General features: G+C 38.6%; 1 protein-coding gene across 2 annotated transcripts in view; it reads left to right on the forward strand.

Annotated features, from left to right (window-relative positions):
- PCYT1B (phosphate cytidylyltransferase 1B, choline) overlaps positions 1–14,535 on the forward strand; it is a 191,761-nt gene that overhangs the window by 100,694 nt on the left and 76,532 nt on the right. For both annotated transcript variants that reach the window (XM_070750694.1, XM_070750695.1), the window contains exon 5: positions 9,532–9,610. In XM_070750694.1, the coding sequence (XP_070606795.1) occupies positions 9,532–9,610 (79 nt within the window). The remainder of the gene's footprint in view (positions 1–9,531; positions 9,611–14,535) is intronic.

The following is a 14,535-nucleotide window of genomic DNA, read 5'->3' on the forward strand; positions in this document are numbered from 1 at the left end:
ACAAGAAATCCCTTTGAAGTTTAAAAGGGAGTTTTTTCTTCTGTTCTGTTGATAAAGAACATTTACTTGCATTCTATTGTGTGTGTGTGTCTGCTTGGATTAATTAACCTGTAATTAAGGGCAGGTGGCACACGCCGGCATAACACTATTCAGCAAGATATCATTCATTTAGTTGCATTGACTATATATTAATGAATAGGGTGGGCAATATACAAGTTAAAAAAGTAGATATAAAAAGTATTTGGTTGTCAGATCATGCCCCACTAAAGGCAGAATTGGAAATAGGTCAGGAATTTAATCAAAGAATTTGGAGATATAATGCAGTTGTAACTTCTAGTGAACGAGATAAAGATAAATTGCAGACAGAGTTATGTGAATATTTTAGAATTAATTATGTGGGCGATATTCAACAATCAATTGTTTGGGATGCATGTAAGGCTTATATGAGGGGACAATGCATATGTATGGAAGTAGATATCAGAAAGAGGTGGGGTAGAGAAAGGGAGAGGACGATAAGGGAAATAGATTTGATACAAGAATAGCTGAGATTAACTAAGTAGGGATTGGAATATTCTATTGAAATTGAAAAGGAAACTAGAAGGTGCATGATGAGATCCAATGGAATTAGATGAGTATGACGATGTGACAAAAATATTGAGCTGGGGGACAAAATCATTGCAACAAATGGCAAGATATTTGAAGAAGGGGGGGGGAAATCATGTCTATTAGCACTGAGAGACCTTAGTGGAGAGCTAGAGAAGATAATGAGAAAATATTATGAGGATTTGTATAAAGAGGAGCAGGTTAAGTTAGCAGTCCTCAATATTGGAAAAATAGTAAGTGAAGAAGATAAACAAATATTGAATGCAGAAAATACACAAAACGAAATTGCTAGAGTAATTAAAGGGTTAAAACAAGCCAAAGCACCGGGCCCGGATGGAGAATTTTATAAAACGTATATGAATGAACTGTTGCCGCATTTGGGGAAACTGTTTAATAATATATTGTTAACTCATGATATTCCGCAGACATAGAAGACTTCAGAGATTGTTACCATCCTGAAGATTGATCAAGATTTAAGAGAGCCTGGGTCCTACCGTCCTATCAGTTTGGCAAATCAAGATTATAAAATATTTATGAAGATATTGGCAAATAGACTCGAAAATATTCTACCAAAAATAATTGAAGAGGATCAATATGGGTTTGTGAAGAGTAGGAAGATAAGTGTACCAATTAGAAATGTAATAAATGTGATGCATCATGCTACCATTACTAAAAGGAAATTGGGAATTTTGAAATTAGACATTTATAAAGCTTTTGATAAAGTTAACCATAGCTATTTATACAAACTATGTAAGGAATTAAATATGGGGGACAAATTTTGTGGAATTATAAAAGAGATTTATAAAGGGAATGAAGCGTTTATAAGGGTGAATGGACAAAGAACACAGAGAATTAAAATACAAAATGGCACCAAGCAGGGATGCCCTTTATCTCCAATGTTATTTGTAATAGCAATAGTGACATTAGCTAATAAGATAAGACAAGATAATACTTGGGTAGGATATAAAATAGGGGAATTAGAAATGAAACTAAACCTATTTGCAGATGATGCAATTATACTGACCCGGACCCCAATGGAGATGATTAAAGGCATAAGAAATATTTTGCAAGAGTTTAAACAGGAATCAGGATTTTCAGTCAATATGGAAAAATCAGATATTATGTGGTTAAATACAGGTCTGAGAGAGCAGATAGAAATTAGGAAAAAATCAGGGTTGAAGTTAGGATTAAAGAAAATTAAATATTTGGGAATTTGGTTATTGAGAAACCCAGTGGAAATCGAGGAGGTGAATTATAGACAAATATGGAGAAAAATGTTGAAACAGATGAGGAGCCGGAAAGAGAAAAATGAAGGAGAATGGCTAAAATAAGAGCATTAAAAATGATGATAGTTCCCAAAATGATGTACCTGTTTCAGGTATTGCCAGGGGGTTTATTAGCATCCACGTTTAGGGAGTGGGATAAAAAAACTTAATTATTGGGTTGAAGAAGATAAGAGAACGAGAATAAGGAAAAAGTGGTTAATAGCGGATGAAAAAGAGGGTGGATGAGGAATTCCTTGTTTGGAGTTGTATAGAGAAGCATTTCAAATTGAAAGATTAATGCAGCTGCAATTATTCAAAAATAAATGGGTGAAATTGGAAAAAGAGATAAATGGGATGAAGAATAGAGAATTAATTTTTATAAGGTGGAATAGGAGCAACTTAGACAAATTAATAGGTCCCATGAAAGGGACTATGGAAATCTGGAAAAAATGGCAGGGGAAAATAGGATTATATAAATCAAAACTGTCATCGCTATATGTAATAAATAGAGATAATGAAACAAATCTAAATAGGGTTATAGGAGAGTTGAAGGGAAGAGGGATAATTAAGATAGAACAGTTATATGAGAAGGATGGGAGGCCAAGTAGAAATTGTATAGAATGGTGGTTGGGTAAGGGAAGATGGCTACAAATAAAAGCAATATGTAAATATCTGAATGAAAGGGAGAATAAAGAAGCACTATTTATGGAGGAGATAGAGTTAGAGAAAATAATAAGACAAAAAAGTGAGGGTACCAAGGTGCAAGCAAGTAATATATATATAAGATGTTAGTGAAGTCAGACGGGTATGTGATCCAAGGATTGACGAAATGGTGACAAAGTGAGATACAAGTAGAGGCGCAAGATATGAAAAATATAGTGGAGAATATAGGGAAAAGTAAGAATACAACAGTTAGAGAAATGAGAAGGAAAATTTTACATAAGTGGTATTACACACCCGTTCAATCTGCATACTTTCATCAGAATGTTAAGGGTATTTGTTGGCATGGGTGCCAAGATAAAAGAGTGTTTATGCATATTTTTTGGGAATGCCTGGTAGTGCAGAATTTTTGGCAAAAATTGCAAGAGGATATTAATAGGATGTTAAATATACGATGGATAATTACAAAAGAAATGGCAGTATTAGTCAAAAGTAAAGTGATTGGAGAATTTAGAGAAATAAAACAAGCAGCGATAGAAAGCACTCAGGTGATAATAGTCTTGGGTTGGAAGGATGTGACAAAATGGACAATGCAAAATTGGTACCGGTACATGGTGGACCACATTCAATTTGAGATTATGGATAAAAGGATGAATTTGGTTAATAAAACTGATTTGCGACAACTGATGGGACGATGGGACAAGGTAAGACAATATATGGCGAGTAGAATCCAAGACCAAGCTACAAGAAACAAATTGGAATCACTTTATAATATGTAAATAGATACTTTGCTCTTGGGTTAAAAGGGTTTATACAAGAAACACCCCCAATTTGGTGGTGGGGTATGAATGTTTGTCTGGTGGTGGGCACAATTCATAAGGATTCAGGCTGAACCAATTTTAATCTATGTATATTATGGCATGTCTGGGTTAAAGAAAAAAGGTTTTGATTTTTATTTTGAGATATTTCCCCTTTGCGATGTGAACAAACTAGTTGTTTCCAATTCTTTTTCTTTTTTGTAACCAATTATACCATTTGTCCCAAACTTTATAGAAGACTGTGTCTTCTCTGTCTTTAATACGCATAGTTAACCTATTCATTTCAGCCAATTCCATTATTTTATTTATAATGTGTGAATTAGTAGGTTCCAGTTTTGAGTATAGCAAATTTTTGCAGCAGTAATAAGATGTATAATTAGGTATTTATCATCTTTTTTAATATTCATATCAACCATTCCAAATATGAGTGTTTCTGGTTCAAATTTAATCTCTATTGCAGTAATTTCTTTTATCCACTTCCATATTTTTTTCCAAAATTGTCTAGCTTCCCCACAGATCAGCCACATATGGAAATATTAACCTAACTCGTTTTACACTTCCAACAATTTGGAGATATTCCTTGATAAATTTTTGCCAGTCTAACTGGTGTAAGATGCCAACGATAGAAAGTTTTATAAAGGTTTTCTTTGTAAGCAGAAGAGATGGTTAATTTCAAATTATAGTTCCAAAGAGTTTCCCATTTATTCAGATCAATCATATGGCCTACATTTTGGGCCCATTTAATCATAACCTCTTTAACTCTCTCTTCCTCCATTTTATTTTTAAGTAAACATTTATAAAATTTTGAAATTGCTTTTCCCTCTAGGCCTGTGAAAATTTTATCAATTTCTTGTTCATTTGGTTGAAAACCAAATTTTCCCAAATCAGATTTGCATTTATTTTGTAGCTGAAGATAGGGCCACCAATCATCAGTTACACCCTCTTCCGTTAGCTTTGTCCTTGATTTAAGTTCATTCTGTTCTGATAATAATTATTTATATGTAATAGTATTATTTACCTGGGTTAAATTTGGGTGCATTATTGCTTCTAAGGGTGAAAGCCATTTTGGAATCTGGAAATAGATGTTTTTCTTGATTTGAAACCAATTTTGAATTAATATACCTCTAATATAGTGATTTCTAAAGCATCTATGTATTTTTTCTTCATTGTTCCATAAATATTTATGCCACCCATACTGCAAATCATGTCCCTCAATAATTAAAAATCTCTTATTTGCCAATGTTACCCAATCTTTTAACCATATAGCTATAGCAGCTTGATAATATAACTTCCAATTTGGTAAACGCATGCCTCCTTGATTTTTTGCATCTTGCAAACAATGTTCCCTCTAATTTTTTTAGAAAGAAGGAAGCACTTTGGCATAATGGTTAATAAGTTAGAAATATAATTGGTGTTGTACTTTGTGAAGGAACATTAAGGAGGGAATTTAATTAAAAGAAAATGTAAGTGGATGACAAAATTAGAAAAAAAAACCTTTTGCAACTTTTTTGATGATTGATATTAGTTACTAACAAAATACTGCATTTTATTCATGGAAAATTAGATGGCACACTGTATTGTTTGAATGTATGTTGAGAGAAAAAAATTTAACCCCCCAAAAAAGTCTTTCCTTCCTCTGTCCCTCCATTCATTTCATTCCTCCTTCCTTCCTTCCTTGTTCTCTCCATTTCTCCTTCCTTCTTTCCCTCCTTCCTTCCTTTCCACTTCTCTCTTTCCCTCCCTCTTTTTCCCTTTTCTTTATTTCTCTCCACTTCTCTCTCTCTCTCTTTTCCCTCTCTTTTTCTTTCCCTCCAGGTCTCTCTCATTTCTGTGTACTTCTCCCTACCATTTGTTTCTCCTCTCTTTTTGCTCTCATTTCTCTTACTTTCATTTCTGTTTTTCTCTTGGGCTGCAGAATTGGGGTGGGGGCTGATGGAGCCCTCACGTCGATCAATGCCGCCCCATGGGCTTTCTCGAGTGTCTGGATACACAGACCGCAGACGCACACCTGCTTTTCCTCAGCTGCTGCCATGCGCCCTGTGTCACTTGCCCAGTGGCAGGTGTTTCTCGTGGGGTCCCTGCCGGCAGCACCCCCATTTCGGATGCCGGTGGTGACTAGCTACCCCCATCCAAACTGGGGGTGATGCCGGCAGGAACCCCACAAGAAATGCCCTACGCTGGGCAAGTGATACAGGGCATGCGGCGGAAGCTGAGGGGAAGCAGAAGGGCGTCCCTTGGCCCTCTGCATATCCAAACGCTCAAGAAAGCTCATGGCGCGGCATTGATCGGCACGAGTGGGCTGGCCTCCATCAGCCCCCACCCCAATCTTCTGCCTTTGGGAGGTCGCAGGGGAGGTGGGTGCGTGCAACGGCATTCCCAGACAGAGCCGGAGAAGCTGGGGGTTTCTCCCCTGCCAACAGCTTGGGAGGGGCAGATCAGCTATCGGCGGGGAGAAATGATGCAGGCTCCACTGCGCAGGTTTGAAAAACACTGCGCCATGTTTGGTATTTGCTTGCGCCCCAGCGCACTTTACACATTAGAGGAAACAGTGCTTGCAAGAGTTTGTATTTAATTCTAGATTTTTTTCCCCTTTCTAAATAAATTTCCGAGCCAATTTGTCTAATTCATTATAAATTTTTTGTTCATTCCTAATTGGGGCTGTTTGAAATAAATAAATAACCTTTGAGAGTACGTTCATTTTAATTACTGATATTCTACCTAGTAGGGATATTTGTAATTTAGACCATCTTGTTAAATTTTTCTGAATATCTTTTAATAATTTTTGGTAGTTATCTTCTTTTAGTGAGGTGCATTTAACTGATAGCCGGATTCCTAGGTATTTAACTTTTTTAACTGATTTGATTCCTATACTTTCTTCCAGTTCCTCTGTGTGCTTTTTTGGCAAATTTTTAATTTACATTTTTGTTTTATCTTTGTTAATTTTGAGCCCAACTACTCTTCCAAAGTTTTCCATTTCTTTTAATAAATCTGGTCCAGAAGTTAGTGGATTTTCTATAATATAAACTATACCATCTGCAAAAACTTTTTGCAGATGGTATAGTTTTATAGTGTTGATCTTTAATTTTTAAACCTATAATATCTTGGTTGGCACTTACATTACTGAATAGAATTTCAATATAAAGAATGTACAATAGAGGAGAAATTGGGCAACCTTGTCTAACTTCTTTTTCAATGTTGATTTCTTTTTCTTTTTTTAGAAAAGTTTTATTAAATATATACATATTAAAAACAAAAAGAACAGAACATTGTATTTTTCAGCTTATGATTACAGTTGTAGTATGTCTGTTGTAGGACAATACAACACATATCCTTTTCCCTCCCCCCCCCCCAAACTGTATTTTCAACAGTTTATATTTTTCAATTCTACGGTCTATAGCATCAGCGTAATTGTCAGTATAACATTAGTAATAGTAATAATAATAATAAATATCTAATAATAATAAAATAAAGTGTTGGTTACAATCTTAATCATTTATATCCTTATTTTTACTTATAATTCCAGTTTTATTTATACTTACCGTATATACTCAAGTATAAGTCGCTCCGACTATAAGTCGAGGCGCCTACTTTTGCCACAAAAACTGGGAAAATTTATAAACCCCTGTATAAGTCGAGGGTGGAAATTGCAGCGGCTACTGGTAACTTATAAAAATGGAAACCAATAAAATTACATCAATTCAGGCATCAGTAGATTAAATGTTTTAGAATATTTATTTCAAAGAAAGCCAGTAAACTAGCTCTGTAAGTTTAAAAGAGGGTAAACAGGTATATATCCCCCCAAGGCAGGTATAGGCAAAAAAAATGCAAGTACCTAGGTACTTACCTCAATCCCCTGCTCCTGCTGGTTTGGGTTAGGGTACTTGACCTCTCCTTGCCTCAAAGAGATACAATTTCCCTCTATATTTACTATTACTGAACATCCAAAATATATTTAATTCTATGTATATATGCCATATGTGTAAATAAATATTACACACAGGCACACAAAAATATACTGTACATTATCTACTATATAAACTGTATGTGTATATACAGAGAGAGAAAGAGAGAGAGGTCTTGTAAAATTATATATGGTACATTCAACCTCACTTACTGTAATAGGAAAAACAAACCCAGAGTCCACTTTCTGCCACACAGTTAACCATCACCAGAACATTACACATGTCTTCAGATGTATCGGTACTTCCCTAGCTTGCACATCACTGTTAGAGCTAGAAAATGTCATGGATTGAGTAAAATGTGGTGATTCTCACTTAACAATGCTTTTGCTTAACAACAAATTTTGAGCTCAATTGTGGTCATAGGTCGCTGTCTGTCTGTCTGTCTGTCTGTCTGTCTTCCTTTCCTGTCTGTCTGTGCCCCCCTCCTCTCCCCTCCCCGTGTAAATTACAGAGTCAATACTGTATTGTTTTTTTTATTTAAGGTTACAAAGCAAATGAAGAATCATTTTGAGTATTCTTTAAAATTTCTTCAGTGGGATCCATAGCTAATCTGGCAAAAGATTTTTCACCTGGCAAAACTTTATATTGTTGACATTAGGCACAAGCAGACAGATGTCTTAAAAGGCAAACAAACTGTCAAAAAAGTATGTTTTTTAAAAATATAATATTTTGGTTGTTGAATTTAATTCTGCCTTGGAGCGCGGCAGCCCCTGCAGATGAGTTGCTGGCGAGGACCACGCATTCCCATCTTTGTGTCCGCTGGGGTTAAAGGAAAGTTTAGGGATCCCCGCCCCTTGGAGAAATGCCTCGGTGGTGACATTCTGAGCGTTTTTGCCTCCCCACTCCGAAAATCCCACTTCTCGGCAGCTTGCCGAGGCTGAGAGGAGAGTGATTTTAAAAGGCACTCTCAGCTTGGGGTTTTCTCCCCACTGAAATGTTTCTCTCGCCACTGACAAATTGTTCGCCCGCAGCCCTCAACACCCGCTTTGTCCTCGACCCGGCAGAAGAAAACCGCATCCTTTCCTGTCGCTCTCTTCCCGAGAGGTGGGGGGGGGGTATTGAGAAGACAGAAGCAAGAATCCCCCCCCACACACACACATACCGGCTTTTTTTTCCCTCTAGCACGACATTGGAGTGGTTGGCTGGCTCTTTTGCTTGCGGGGAGAGGGGGAAAAAGCTGGTAAAGTGGGGGTGGTGGATTCTTGCTTCTATCTTCTCGCCACCCCCCCCACCTCACTGGCTTAGGAACATCGTTGCCTCCCACAGCCACTTCCCCACGCGCTTCGGATGTTCCTGCCTCTCCTACAGCGAAGACAGGCGGCACCTTCCCGAAGCACTCAACTAAGTGGCTGGGGGAACGGCTGGCCATTTGCCGCCTCTCTCCGCTGTAGGAGAGGCAGGCGCAACCAAAGCAATGTTCCAAAGCGGTCTCCGGGAAGCGATCGAGGGAAAGGCAGTCATCTGCCTTTCCTTCAGCTCTAAAGAAGCGGCAACTGCCCTGCCTTCCCCCAGCCGGTTAACCGAGCGCTTCAAGTTAACCGGCTGGGGGAAGGTATTTGCCTCCTCTTTCGAGCTGAAGGAAAAGCAGACGACTGCCTTTCCCTCGGTCACTTCCCGGAGACCGCTTTGGAACATCGCTTTGGGAGAGGGGGCAACTGCTCCCGGTTAAGAAGCAAGAATCCACACCCTAGCCAAATGGCTTTTTTCCTGTTTAGCGCTCGAACGCTTTTTTCCTGTTTAGCGCAGCGTTCGAGCACTAAACAGCAAAAAAGCGGCAACTGCCCGGTTAAGAAGGGAGAATCCACCCCCTAGCCAAACGGCTCAATCCCATATGCGCGTTCTAGACCAGCAGCAGCCCACCAATGAGATCTTCGCAAGGTTACTAAGTCTCCACAGGTGAAGTGCCTGTGAAGACCTGGATCGTGTGGGAGAATAAATGGGGCAAATGTTGCAGAGCCTCTGCAGTTATTTGTAAGAGCGAACAACTGCCATTGTGCTGCAATATACCTAATTTTGGGATGTTTGTAAATGCTAGGGAGTGCTTATCATGTAACTTCTAATGTTCACTAAGGGAATGTTTGTAACATGGGGATTACCTGTACAGTGATATAAACTCTATTACAATCATTTAAAATATCTTTATTTTAAATTTGTTTATCAAGTAAGATAATTAGATTCCCAAAGTAAGGGACAATTTAATTTCCTTTTATTTTGTATTTTTAGATTGATTTTGTCGCCCATGATGATATTCCGTATTCTTCTGCTGGTTCCGACGATGTATACAAGCATATAAAGGAGGCAGGTAGGTACACTTTGCTGTTTCTTCAAGTAGCTAACCTCAGTGGACTTTTTAAAACCTTATGTTGTAAGACTACAATAAAGTTTTTTAAAAGCATCCCTGACAGGTGGCAAAATAGTATTCCATTGAATACTGCCACTGAAGAGGAACCCATTACTCTGCTAAGTCAATTTTAATGATAGAATATATTTCTAAGATTCAGTTGGAATATGCTTTTCTGTACCTATTATTCTGCACTCTGGAATAAAAGAAAACAGCCTTGACTTTTTTTATTTGAAAAATGTTGTAATTTCAGTCTCCTCAAACTTTTTCAGAGGTTTTTATTTCCATTTCCTTTATATTCTCTATTGCCCTTCTAGTTTCTTTGAATTCCAGAATTGTGTTATTCCCAGAATTGAATGCAACCCTTAAAGTTGGATTTGATCGAAGTAGAAAAAAGTGAAATGATTACTTCTTGTGATATGGAAATGATTTAGATTTACCGGTAATTATATTTGGTTGTTTGCCAGCAAGTATAAGTTATTTTGCTGATTCATTATCAGTTCTCCTAAATGTCATGCTGTCCAATCTATGCTTAACTAACTTACTAAGAATGTCATGAGGTAGTTTAGCAAATGTTTTGCTATTGCCAAAGTATGTTGGATCTATCACATTTATACAATTTATTAGAATAGTGTGGTGAGATAATGCTTTCAACTCAGTCTTGACTTGCCAATTGGCTGCAACAGTCCATGCAGATTTCTTTGCAGTAGTTTTAGAAATAGTTAACTATGTCAAATATTATTTGTTGTTGTCAAACTTCACATTCATGGCTATCTTCCAATTTTTGACTTCTTCCGATGGTCTTTGTAACATCTCATTATAGCTCTGTGGTTCACATATCAAATTACACACATATACACTTTGGGGATATCCAAACCTCTCCGGTGGTTTTCCAATGTTTGTTATCTCTGACCTTCTGGGCAAGGACCTATCACCATTAATAATCTGTGGTTCTCCAGAGTCAGGAATAATTTCCTCCACCTCATTCTCCTGTTTAATACTATCCTACAATATCGAAGAACCTCTTACATCAGGATTACTTTAGTGTAAGGTGATTTGATTAGTATCTAAGAATACTTCAGTAATAGCATGAATTTTATCCCAACCATAATGCTTTTTAAAATTTGCATTTCTTGAGATAACCACTTTACCATACGAACGTGAAAACCTATAATCCTTTGAATTTTCATCATAGCCTACAAATCTCATTTTCCTCAACTTAAGCTGTCCTTTAAGTCATTTTTCCTCTGGAATTAAAACATGAACAAATAAACCGAAAATTCTTAAATAATCTAAATTGGGGTTTTTCTTGTATAACATGAAATAAAGTGTTTGATTAATACTGTAACTCCATGTTCTACTCAAAATATGTGTGGAAAATGGGTGAAATTGGAAAAAGATGAATGGGAATGTGGAAATTTGGAAAAATTGGCAGGGGAGATTAGGATTACACAAATCATTGTTATATGTAATAAATAGAGATAACTAAACAAATTTAAATAGGGTAATAGGACAGTTGAAGGGAAAAGGGATAACTAGGATAGAACAGTTAGGGTAAGTAGAAATCGTATAGAGTGGTGGCTGGGTAAGGGAAGATGGCTACAAATAAATGCAATATGCAAATATTTGAATGAAAGGGAGAATAAAGAAGCTACTAAGGGAGGAGAAAATAATAAGAGAAAAAAGTGATGGCACCAAGGCACAAGCAAGTAATATATATATGGGGCTTCAGAGTTTTTGCCTCTCTCGACACTTTCTTTTGTCATAAGTGCTCCATGCATCCAAAGATTACCATGAGGAGCAGGTCATAAAAGGGCCCCAGACAGTAATCAGTAACTTTACATCTGTCCTTTGCTAAGAGAATGCTACCTAGTTTTTTCTCCCACCCCTCTTTTGAGAGGACTGCTCTGATTGGGTTCCCAAATTAGCTTTTTAAGGATTAGATTGTTGTGAGGTAGGGAGTTCCACCAGCCAATTTAGCAGCCCATGAATTTGACCAGAAGACCAATTCTCCTGCTTGCGAAGAGGGTTGGACTAGATGGTCTCTGAGGTCTCCTCCATCTCTATCATTCTGTTTCATTCTCCTGCTTGAGCTGGGGGTCAGACTAGATGGCCTCTGAGGTCCCCTCCATTCTTCTGCTCAAGCTGGGGGTCAGACTAGATGGCCACTGAGGTCCCTTCCCTCTCTATCATTCTGTAAGTCTCCTGAATGAGAAGGGGGTCAGACTAGATGGCCACTTCCATCTCTATCATTCTGTAACAGTCTCCTGCTTGAGAAGGGGGTCAGACTAGATGGCCACTGAGGTCCCTTCCATCTCTATCATTTAACTGGTGTGTGTGTGTATGAAAGAGCAAACTGTCTCATTCTTTCCTTCCAAAAGTAGCATTTTGTTAGAACTGTTCTGATTGGATGGTGGCGAAGTGTCCCATGTGGCCAAAAGGCTGTGGCTCAATGTGGATTTTTGTGACGAAAGGGCTGGGGCAAAGAGCTAGGGGCCTTTGGGTGAGGGAGATAATGCAGAGGCCTATCAGTTGCTGCAGAAGAAAGAGCTTCATCCAACTGGCGGAAGCAAAATGTCCTAAACCCTAGAATAGTATTATGGGAACTGGTAGGGGTAGCTGCATGAGAGGGAAAGTTACTAGCCACATCAAATTCCTTTCTTAGAGTCCAAGGTCATCCTTTGTTCTGCACCAGCGGATGTAAGGAGGAGGTAGAGGAAATCCCTAAACTCAGACTGATCCTCGTGATGAATTTGTGGGTGTGGGGATGGGGGGGGTGAACCTTAACCTAGATGGGATACTGGAAGGGAGTTAGTATCGGGATGGCAACAGTGTGACCAAAATGGCTCTGATAATAAATCGAACCTTGGATGAGAGAATTGGACTGGAATCTGATTTATTTCTCAGATACTATTTGAGGCGCTGACACCTGGTTTACTGCCAATCCTGGTTTTCTTCCAACTCTGTCTCAGGCTCTGGAAGTGGAACTGGTCTGGTCCTCTGGATCTGTAGCTCTGGTTCAGGACTCTGGGCCCATAACATGTCAGAGTTATGTTCAGAAGCTGCCCACCCAGAATCAGATACAATATCATGAACTGGGGACATTACAGAATGAAGACAATACTGCAGGATTTCTTGAGAATACTGTACATCTACTTCTTCTTTGTAGCAAAACTATACTCTCTATATTCTAATTACATAACACCAATACTATCTTACTAAATGACACACCACCAATAACCACAATCATAAATCAATCACAGACTAACCATAACTATGAAAAAGTGCATTGCAGTATATACAGTTCTTAACCAATCAGGTCGTAGCACATTCTCCTGATCCACCATGACTTAGCATTGCTTTTAATTTATGCTAATTACATTCTATTCCACTGTAACTGGAATATTACCTCAGGTACTAATCCTGACACTATTATGGGTGTATCTAAGTACATCCTCATCACATCACAGTGCGAGTTGTACTGGTTCCTAATCAGTCTCCAGATGCAATTCAAGGTGTTGATTATCACCTATAAAGCCTTAAATGGATTAGGCCCAGACTATCTTTGGGATCACCTTCTACCACAGCTCCCAGTGACCAATAAGGGCCCACAGCACTGTTCCCTGTAAGCTGTGCACACCTGTGCGCGTGCACCCCAAAACGCCCCCTCCGCGCACCCTTTTCCAAGGGCACGCACGGAGCTGCGGCTGCCCCCCCTGCACCTCCGGCCCCCTCACACCCCTGGCTTCTCGCCACTGCCCCCCGCCTGCCTGATCCGCTTCTCCTTCTCCTCCACTTCCCGCCTTGGGGCGCAGCTCCTTCCGCAGCAGGAATGCCCGCCCCGCCGCTCTCATAGTCCCTTCGCCGAGAGCGCTTCGGTGAAGGTTTTTCTTATTTTGAATGTTCCGAGCGGGCTGGCAGGGGGATGGGGAGCACGCGCACCTGCACGCCCAACATTGAAAATCACTTTCGCCGGTCTCTGCTATGAGAAGAACAGAGAGAAAGCATATGGTAAAAGCACTTAAATAATAACAGAGAAAAAAAAACCCAGCCCTCACCTGTTTTTATTAATAGTTATGTTTTTGGTTTTGCTGGTTGTTTCAGTTTTAATAGTAATGGATTTTGGGTTTTTTAAATTATTAATTTCTTTTAATAAAAAAGAAGGGATTTGTTTGTTTGTTTGTTTGTTTGTTTGTTTGTTTGTTTGTTTATTTATTTATTTATTTATTCATTCATTCATTTATTTATTTATTTATTTATATGCCGCCCAGTCCCAAGGGGACTGCTGCTCAGACACTATACTTTTCCGCCCACACCGAAAAAAAATTAGAGACAACATTGGCCCACAGAGTTGGCCTTCTCCAGGTCCCGTCAGCTAAACAATAAAGGACCTTCTCTGTCGTGGCTCTAGCTCTCTGGAACCAGCTATCTCCTGAGATTCATACTGCCCCCATCCTACTGGCCTTCCAGAAATCTGTAAAGATCTGGCTTTCCCAACAGTCCTGGTGCTGTTGATTAAATGAGGTATCATTTGGATCTAGCCACAAGAGATATGCATGGTTTTAATATGGGTTTTAAATTATCTTTTTAAATTGTTCCTTTAGATGTTGTTTTCTTTGTTGTAAGCCACTCAGAGTTCTTAGGGAGTTAGGTGGCATATAAATTAAACTAATAAATAAATAAATATCCCTAGATTCTGCTTTTTATCCCTTTTGAAGTATGGAACATTTACTTTCTTTGTCATTGGGCATGTTACCACTTTACCAGGATATTTTAAAGATAGTATATAAAACTTCCTTAGTTTCTTAGGATGTAACTCAGCTTTTTCTGTGGCCCCAAATCTAAATCCTGCCCTTCAGAATGGTGAAATACATCCTTTGGGGTGG

The sequence above is a fragment of the Erythrolamprus reginae genome, chromosome 4 (genome assembly GCF_031021105.1).
Source record: "Erythrolamprus reginae isolate rEryReg1 chromosome 4, rEryReg1.hap1, whole genome shotgun sequence".
Taxonomy (NCBI): Eukaryota; Metazoa; Chordata; class Lepidosauria; order Squamata; family Dipsadidae; genus Erythrolamprus; species Erythrolamprus reginae.